This window comes from Anomaloglossus baeobatrachus, chromosome 5 (genome assembly GCF_048569485.1).
Source record: "Anomaloglossus baeobatrachus isolate aAnoBae1 chromosome 5, aAnoBae1.hap1, whole genome shotgun sequence".
Classification (NCBI taxonomy): Eukaryota; Metazoa; Chordata; class Amphibia; order Anura; family Aromobatidae; genus Anomaloglossus; species Anomaloglossus baeobatrachus.
The window spans coordinates 241,573,590-241,583,239 of record NC_134357.1 but is presented as its reverse complement, the minus strand read 5'-3'; the positions used below and the strand labels follow the sequence as shown (position 1 = coordinate 241,583,239).

Here is a 9,650-nt window from a genome sequence, read left to right as displayed (position 1 = left end):
TCAAATCTGTGAAAACTGGGATTTTGCCCACTTTGATGCCAGTTCTGATGCCCAGAACCTGTTTGGGCCAGGCTGGAATGATCTGAATTTGATGTGGGGCATCACTAGATATGTAAATATTGTGTGAGATCAGTGGCCCAAAGCCATTTAACCCCTCAAAAACACCAGTTACTTATTCAAATCTTTGAAAACTGGCCATTTGCCCACTTTGATGACAGTTCTGATGCCCAGAACCTGTTTGGGCCAGGCTGGAGTGATCTGAATTTGATGTGTGGCATCACTAGGTATGTAAATGTGTTGTGAGATCAGTGGCCCAAAGCCATTTAACCCCTCAAAAATATCAGTTACTTATTCAAAGCTGTGAAAACTGGGATTTTGCCCACTTTGATGCCAGTTCTGATGCCCTGAACCTGTTTGGGCCAGGCTAAAGTGATCTGAATTTGATGTGTGGCATCACTAGGTATGTAAATGTGGTGAGAGATCAGTGGCCCAAAGCCATTTAACCCCTCAAAAACACCAGTTACTTATTCAAATCTGTGAAAACTGGGATTTTGTCCACTTTGATGCCAGTTCTGATGCCCTGAAACTGTTTGGGAAAGGTTAGAGTGATCTGAATTTGATGTGTGGCATTACTAGGTATGTAAATGTGGTGTGAGATCAGTGGCCCAAAGCCATTTAACCCCTCAAAAACACCAGTTACTTATTCAAATCTGTGAAAATTGGCTGTATGCCCACTTTGATGCCAGTTCTGATGCCCAGAACCTGTTTGGGCCAGGCTGGAGTGATCTGAATTTGATGTGCGGCATCACTAGGTATGTAAATCAGGTGTGAGATCAGTGGCCCAAAGCCATTTAACAACTCAAAAACACCACTTATTCAAATCTGTGAAAACTGGGATTTTGCCCACTTTGATGCCAGTTCTGATGCCCAGAACCTGTTTGGGCCAGGCTGGAGTGATCTGAATTTGATGTGTGGCATCACTAGGTATGTAAATGTGGTGTGAGATCAGTGGCCCAAAGCCATTAATCCCCTCAAAAACACCAGTTACTTATTCAAATCTGTGAAAACTGGGATTTTGCCCACTTTGATGCCAGTTCTGATGCCCTGAACCTGTTTGGGCCAGGCTGGAGTGATCTGAATTTGATGTGCGGCATCACTAGGTATGTAAATGTGGTGTGAGATCCTTGGCCCAAAGCCATTTAACCCCTCAAAAACACCAGTTACTTATTCAAATCTGTGAAAATTGGCTGTATGCCCACTTTGATGCCAGTTCTGATGCCCAGAACCTGTTTGGGCCAGGCTGTAGTGATCTGAATTTGATGTGTGGTATCACTAGGTATGTAAATGTGTTGTGAGATCAGTGGCCCAAAGCCATTTAACCCCTCAAAAATATCAGTTACTTATTCAAATCTTTGAAAACTGGGATTTTGCCCACTTTGATGCCAGTTCTGATGCCCTGAACCTGTTTGGGCCAGGCTGGAGTGATCTGAATTTGATGTGCGGCATCACTAGGTATGTAAATGTGGTGTGAGATCAGTGGCCCAAAGCCATTTAACCACTCAAAAACATCAGTTACTTATTTAAATCTGTGAAAACTGGGATTTTGCCCACTTTGATGCCAGTTCTGATGCCCAGAACCTATTTGGGCCAGGCTGGAGTGATCTGAATTTGATGTGTGGCATCACTAGGTATGTAAATGTGGAGTCAGATCAGTGGCCCAAAGCCATTTAACCCCTCAAAAACACTGGTTACTTATTCAAATCTGTGAAAATTGGCTGTGTGCCCACTTTGATGCCAGTTCTGATGCCCAGAACCTGTTTGGGCCAGGCTGTAGTGATCTGAATTTTATGTGTGGCATCACTAGGTATGTAAATGTCTTGTGAGATCAGTGGCCCAAAGCCATTTAACCCCTCAAAACACCAGTTACTTATTCAAATCTGTGAAAATTGGCTGTGTGCCCAGTTTGATGCCAGTTTTGATGCCAAGAACCCCTTTGGGCCAGGCTGGAGTCACTTGAGTTTGATTAGGGGCATCACTAGATATGCAATTGTGGTGTTAGATCAGTGGCCCGCCCAAAGCCATTTAACCCTTTCACTAACATACTTTGGTGCCCATTTTTTTGCCAGTTTTATAATTTTCGCAGCTGGTTTTGAGTGTATTTATATTAGGGCACATCAGTGCATTGTATTTTATTATTGTGATGTGTTGTTTTTGTTGATAAATGCATAAAAAACTGAAAAAACTAAATTGCCGAATAAGAAACTGACGAATAAGAAACCAACTTCAGCATCGTGTAGTGCAATGAGTAGGAACTATGACTGTGCCGCCCCCTTACGGCCGCTTTTTGTATTACAACTGCCATCTGGTGCTTGTGAATAAGGGAACGCGTTGTTGCCATCATGTGGCCATCATTTGAACTGCATGGCAGCTGTTTGGGAAACGGGTTTGGAGCGCTCAGCCGGAAAATTAGTTGGAACGCAGAGAGCACTCCTCACCGGAAGTATAGGCAGGAAAGGTCAAAATGCTGGAACGCAAAACCGGAAGTGGTATGGAATACAAAGAAGGCTACTTCCGGCCTGTGGAGAGGCGTGTTTGGAGGGGGCGCCCGGTCTGTGTTCGCTGACTGTTAATCACTATTGTGCAGGTGAGGGCTGAGTGCAGACACCTTATACAATTACATGTGTCCGGATACATGAACAATGGAGGCAGGCAGCCGCAGGGCGTGCTGGGACATGTAGTCTGCTGTTCTGACTGACCGTCTACAGGACGTAGCTTTGCTATTATAGAGACAGTCACTGGTTCTCCCTGATGACCATGGACTTATATGACGGGTTTTAGTGTGATCCCATAACATAAGAGTACTGCTTGTGATAGGCTTCTCTTTAACCCTTTATGGACATGGCCTAGTTTACTACTTAAAGGGGGTTTCTGCTTCTTCCTCTAGAAGCCTTTCAATGGATTGTCTAGGCATAAGTATTTGGTTACCTATCTGCAGGATATGTCATTCTTAGCAGATCAGCTAATACTGTAATGCAGCCCCCCTCATAAAGAGACAGAAATCCTTTTTCTAGCAATCTCTTTCTCTATGCCAGTGTATACAGGGACGGTTAGGCAGGGATTAGCATTATGTACCCAGAACTGAACCTGGTTCTACGTGCATACAGGACCTGACAGGTTCCCTTTAAGGGGTTGGGGACTTTATTCTACCAGGTGACTATGGTGAGAAAAAAGACACATAAATGTCACCTTTGTCTTTTGACCTGATGGCTTAATCTGCGGGCTACAATACCAAAATTATTTAACTGTTTTTTTTTTTTGTTTTTTTAAAGATGCTGATGTGTCCAATACATTTTTGTCCACTGATGATAATATTTTTATAGCGCTAACATATTCCGCTGCACTTTACAATCAGGTGGGGCTTGTAGAAACAAACAAAATAGCACATAGTTAAAGGGAACCTGTCGCCACTTTTTTGGCCTATAAGCTGCGGCCACCATCACTGGGCTCTTATATACAGCATTCTAACATACTGTATATAACAGCCCAGGCTGTGACAACATAAAAAACATTTTATAATACTTACCTAACGGTCACTCTGTGGGCCTAATGGGCGTGTCCCTTGTCCGGTCTCCTCTTTCGGCCATCTTCGGCCTCTTTCTGAAGCCTGTGTGCGTGATACGTCTACGTCATACACACTCGCCGGTCCTGCACAGGCGCACTACAATACTTTAATCTGCCCTGCTGAGGACCTGAATGCCGGCAAGTGTGTATGACGTCGGACGCGTCATGCACCGTGGCTAGAGAAGAAGGAGAACAAAGATGGCCAAAAGAGGCGGTGCCGGCAACGGAGACGCCCATAAGGCCCACCGCGCGACCATTAGGTAAGTATTATAAAGTGGTTTTTATGCTATACCCCCGGCCCGGGCTCTTATATTGATCTGGCTTTGATCCTTCCGTTAAGGAGACCGGAATTGGACAAACTGAACAAAGCACGTCACTGGTGGGGGCAGGGTTGACTTTCTATGTGACAGCAGTGTGGGCATGCATGCCCAGATCACACTTCACTCTCAGCCTGCTTTACAGTGCGGGCCTTTCATCTGACAAGCGCTGCCATGAGCCGATTATTAGATAATATATCACCCTGTGCTATACTAATGATTGCCACATGAAAACAGCGCACTGTAAAGGAGAATGAAGTGTGATCTAGGCATGTATGCACAGACTGCTGTCACCCACAGAGAGGCAGCCCTGCCCCCACCAGTAACGTGCACCGCTCATTTTGTTTGATTTCGGTGTTTAGACTGAAGGCATCAAAGCCAGAACATCCACACTGTGTGCAGAATTATTAGGCAAGTTGTATTTTTGAGGATTTTTTTTTTTTTGCTATTGAACAACAACTACGGTATGTTGTCAATCAACCTAAAAGACTCATAAATATCAAGCTTAATATTTTTGGCAGTTGGAGTGGGGTTTTTTTAGATTTGGCTATTTTAGCAGGATAACTGTCTGTGCAAGTAACTATTACTGTGCAGAATTATTAGGCAACTTAATAAAAACCAAATCTATTCCCATCTCACTTGTTTATTTTCACGAGTTAAACAAATATGACTGCACAAAATTTAGAAATAAACATTTCTGACATGCAAAAACAAAACCCCCAAAAATTAGTGACCAATATAGCCACCTTTCTTTATGATGACACTCAGCAGCCGACCATCCATAGATTCTGTCAGTTGCTTGATCTGTTTACGATCAACATTGCGTGCAGCAGCCACAACAGCCTCCTGACACTATTCCGAGAGGTGTACTGTTTTCCCTCCCTGTAGATCTCACATTTTATGAGGGACCACAGGTTCTCTATGGGGTTCAGCTCAGGTGAACAAGGGGGGGCCATGTCATTATTTGTTCATCTTTTAGACCTTTTCTGGCCAGCCACGCTGTGGAGTAGTTGGATGCATGTGATGGAGCATTGTTCTGCATGAAAATCATGTTTTTCTTGAACGATACCGACTTCTTCCTGTACCATTGCTTGAAGAAGTTGTCTTCCAGAAACTGGCAGTAGGTCAGGGAGTTGAGCTTCACTCCATCCTCAACCCGAAAAGTTCCCACAAGTTGATCTTTGATGATCCCATCCCATACCAGTCCCCACCTCCACCTTGCTGGCGTCTGAGTCGGAGTGGAGCTCTCTGCCCTTTACTGATCCAGCCTCTGCCCCATCCATCTGCCCATCAAGAGTCACTCTCATTTCATCAGTCCAAAAAACCTGTGAAAAATCAGTCGTAAGATATTTCTTGGCCCAGTCTTGACGTTTTAGCTTATGTTTCTTGTTCAAAGGTGGTCGTTTTTCAGCCTTCCTTACCGTGGCCATGTCCCTGAGTATGGCACACCTTGTGCTTTTTGATACTCCAGTAACGTTGTAGCTCTGAAATATGGCCAAACTGGTGGCAAATGGCATCTTGGCAGCTTCACGCTTGATTTTCCTCAATTCATGGGCAGTTATTTTGCGCCTTTTTTGCCCAACACGCTTCTTGCGACCCTGTTGGCTATTTGCCATGAAACGCTTGATTGTTCGGTGATCACTCTTTAAAAGTTTGGCAATTTCAAGACTGCTGCATCCCTCTGCAAGACATCTCACAATTTTGGACGGTTCAGAGCCCGTCAAATCTCTCTTCTGACCCATTTTGCAAAGGAAAGGAAGTTGCCTAATAATTAGGCACACCTTATATAGGGTGTTGATATCATTACACCACACCTCTCCTCATTACAGAGATGCACATCACCTGATTTACTTAATTGGTAGTTGGCTCTCAAGCCTATACAGCTTGGAGTAGGACGACATGTATAAAAAGCATCATGTGATCAAAATACTCATTTGCCTAATAATTCTGAACACAGTTTATAAAGGTATTTACACACCACAGAGAGGTCAGCTTACAGGAGCAGGGGAGGTATCAGAAGTATATTAGGAAAGTGTTCATTAGGAAGAGTAAAGGCCCCATTATATGCAGCAACATCGCTAACGAGATATCGCTGGGGTCATAGAATTCGTGATGTACATCCGGCCTCGTTAGCGACGTCGTTGCATGTGACACCTACCAGCGACCGCTAACGATCCGAAATACTCACAAAATCGTTGATTGTTGACACGTCGTTCATTTCCCAAATATTGTTGCTCATTTTGGACACAGGTTGTTCGTCGTTCTTGAGACAGCACACATCGCTACGTGTGACACCCCGGGAACGACGAACAACACCGTACCTGCGTCCTCCGGCAATTAGGTGGGCGTGTCTTTCATGCGGCTGCTCTCCGCCCCTCCGCTTCTATTGGTGGCCCGCTGTGTGACGTCGCTCTGACGCCGAACGACCCGCCCCCTTAAAAAAGAGTTTGTTCGGCAGCCACAGCGACGTTGTTAGGAAGGTAAGTTGGTGTGACACGTATCGGCGATATTGTTTGCCACGGGCAGCCATTTGCTCGTGACGCACAAATGACGGGGGCAGGTGCTTTCACAAGCGACATCGCTAGCGATGTCACTGCATGTAAAGCAGCCTTTAGGACAAATGAAAGGGGGTCACATTAGTAGTGGAAAATTCATTTAAGGTCTGCGCAATGCTCTTTTATTGTGCTCCATGTACATTATTAACAGGTCTCTTTAGGTGAGAACATCTGCCCTATAAGAGCTGAACTGGTGGACGCTATGGGAAAATGGGTTTGTCATTCAGTCAGGGAATAGACCTGTAAAAGCTAGGTTTCCTTCATGACTTAACAGAAAAGATAATATGACCTGCTAACAAGTATGTCCTGAGAGTGGGAAGTCTTTTTATTGTCCGATAATCACTTGCCGCCACTTGAGTGACATGGAGTACAAGATTAACACATTAAAGGCAACCCGTCAGCAGATTTGGGGCCTATAAGCTGCGGCCACTACCACCGGGCTCTTATATACAGCATTCTAACATGCTGTATATAAGAGCCCAGGCCGCTGTGTAGAACGTAAAAATCACTTTATAATACTTTCCTAAACGGCCGCTGCGGTGGAGTTTGGTCATATGGGCATCTCCTCTTTCGACCATCTTTGTTCTCCTTCTGAAGCCTGTGTGCATGACACTTCTACGTCATACATACACGCCAGTCCTGTGCAGGACCTGAATGCCGGCGAGTGTGGATGATGTAGGACGTGTCATGCACCCGGGCTTCAGAAGAAGGATGACAAAGATGGCCAAGAGAAGAGGCGCTGGCACTGGAGAACGGAGACATCCATATGACCCAACTCCACCGCAGCGACCGTTTAGGTGAGTATTATAAAGTGCCATTTACGTTCTACACAGCGGCCTGGTCTCTTATATACAGCTTTCTAGAATGCTGTATATAAGAGCTCACTGGTGGTGGCCGCAGCTTATACTTTTAACACCAGTGTTGGTGCACATTGTGATGGTGAAGTTGTATTTAGGGCTGCAATGATTCTGTCTTCCAAGAGAATCGGATCAATTATGGCAATGACACAGGGTCAGACTCTGCTCTGAGCATGATCTGAGTGTCATTATGCTGTGATCAGCCGTCTCCATCCTCTCCATTGTCTGGGTCCACATCTGCTGTCCGATGTTTCACATACTCATAGCGTTGCATCCTATCTGCAGAGCCACTCTCAGCATGCTGCCATTTTTTTTCTTATGCCTAATAAGTATGCGAAAAACCTCAGATCCGCACTGCCCCATAATATAACACTGGACCGAGTGCTATCCGATAAAACATCTGATAGTGCTCATTGGTGTTATACAGTGGGGTGAGCGAGCCCAAGGAGACTGTTGTAGAGACCTAAAGAAAAAAGTACATAGTATATGAATACCGTGGGGTAGCTGTATGTATAGCAGTGAATGGTGATCCAGCCCAACAAGACAAAGCCACTTGATCCTTTAACCACTTCAGACGCAGTCAATAATTTGGACGCTTTTTTCATCTTCTACCTTTCCTCCATGAGCCATAACTTTTTTATTTGTCCTTCAACATAACCGTACAGGGGCTTAGTTTTTGTAGTTTTATGACTCCATTGATTTTACCATACAATTTACTGTAAAACGTAATAAAATTGATAAAAAGACATTAAAAAATAAACATATTCACAGAATTTATCAAAATCTAAAACTATTTAACCCATAAACTAAATCCGTAAAGCAAATAAACAAATCCCAATGCCAGAATTGTCGTACCTTTGCCAAATGAATGCCATAAACAGTGATCAACACATATGTACACTAAGAAGGCTTCAATAAAACATCATCTGGCCGCTCCTAAAAGTCCATGTTGGCTCAATCACCTGAAAAAGATAAGTCACTGGTATGCGAAAATGGCGACACAACAAATCTCAGATTTATTTTTTCTTCACAACTATATAAAAAACCTACTATACCAATCTGATATCGCCATAATCGTACTGATCTGGAGAATCATGTCATCAGAACATTTGTACCAGACAATGACAGCTGCAGAAACAGTTCCCTCCCCCCAAAAAATGGAGTCATTGCATGGTGGGGAGTCCACTTTCACCACACTTGTTTTTTTCTGCTTTACAGTACATTGTATGGTTAAATGAATGGTGACATTCTAAACTACATTTCGTGTCTTTTATCCTTATTGGCGTGACCTATACTGATTTCCTCTCATGCAAGAAAGCCCTGCTGGGAGATTCAGAAGACGTATATCTGATGAGCTGGCACAGCTCTTACATTGTTTCTGTAATAAGCGCTTGCCTTTTACTTTTGTAGGATGCCATCCTGTATTGTTAAAGGATGTTCCTTCAGCTGGAAGAAGAAGAATCCCGCTATCACCATCCATGCCTTCCCAAGGAGCAAGGAGATGATCAAGGCATGGCTAATGCAGACAGGTCAAGACTTCGGAGACATTGATGCTTTCACTGATAAAGTATTTGAAGGGAAGAAGACGGATGCATTTCGCATATGCTCTCAGCATTTTACTCCAGATTCCTATACTAATGAGGGAATGAGGAAGAGCCTGAAGAAGGACGCTGTCCCAACAATTTTTAACTGTACTGTACAGGCAAACACTACTGGAAAGAAGCTACAGAAAAAAAAAGGTACCATATTTTTTGTTTCATAAGACGCACCGGAATATAAGACGCACCCCAATTTAGAGAGAAAAAAGGTAAAAAAAAATAAATATGGGGTCCGTTTTATAATCTGGTGGTGTCTTACTGGGGGGGGGGGTCACAGGAGGCAGGGGCAGTGCTGGAGTATGGCAATGCTGCAGGCAGTGCAGCGGGGAACCCAGATGCCCACTGCGGGCAGCAGCATTGCTCTGTGCCGGGGCTGCTCTGTGCCAAGGCTGTTCTGTGCCGGGGCTGCCCTGTGCCAAGGCTGCGGTGAGGCACGGGCCATTCTGAAAATATTGGCGATGCGGGTTTCAAGGAAATGGCAACCGGAGTCGGTGCGTGCGCAGATGAGCACTCAAACCAAGAGCTCCATCATCATCAACATAATCAACACAAAAAACCAACAGAATCTCACAGCCATTACAATCTGTTTTGTCAATTGCATAGTTCTGCCAAGAGCACGGTTGAACAGGCATGTCTGTTGTCACACTGGCAATGCATTACACTAGCAATCAGACTAATAAAAGTTAATGTCCCATTGGGGGA

General features: G+C 44.4%; 1 protein-coding gene across 1 annotated transcript in view; it reads left to right on the top strand.

Moving 5' to 3' along the window:
• The first annotated feature begins 2,568 nt into the window (after positions 1-2,568).
• LOC142311139 (uncharacterized) overlaps positions 2,569-9,650 on the top strand; it is a 60,048-nt gene continuing 52,966 nt past the window's right edge. Inside the window, exons 1-2 of the mRNA XM_075349285.1 lie at positions 2,569-2,644; positions 8,761-9,089. Of these exons, the coding sequence (XP_075205400.1) occupies positions 8,762-9,089 (328 nt within the window). The 5' untranslated portion in view covers positions 2,569-2,644; position 8,761. The remainder of the gene's footprint in view (positions 2,645-8,760; positions 9,090-9,650) is intronic.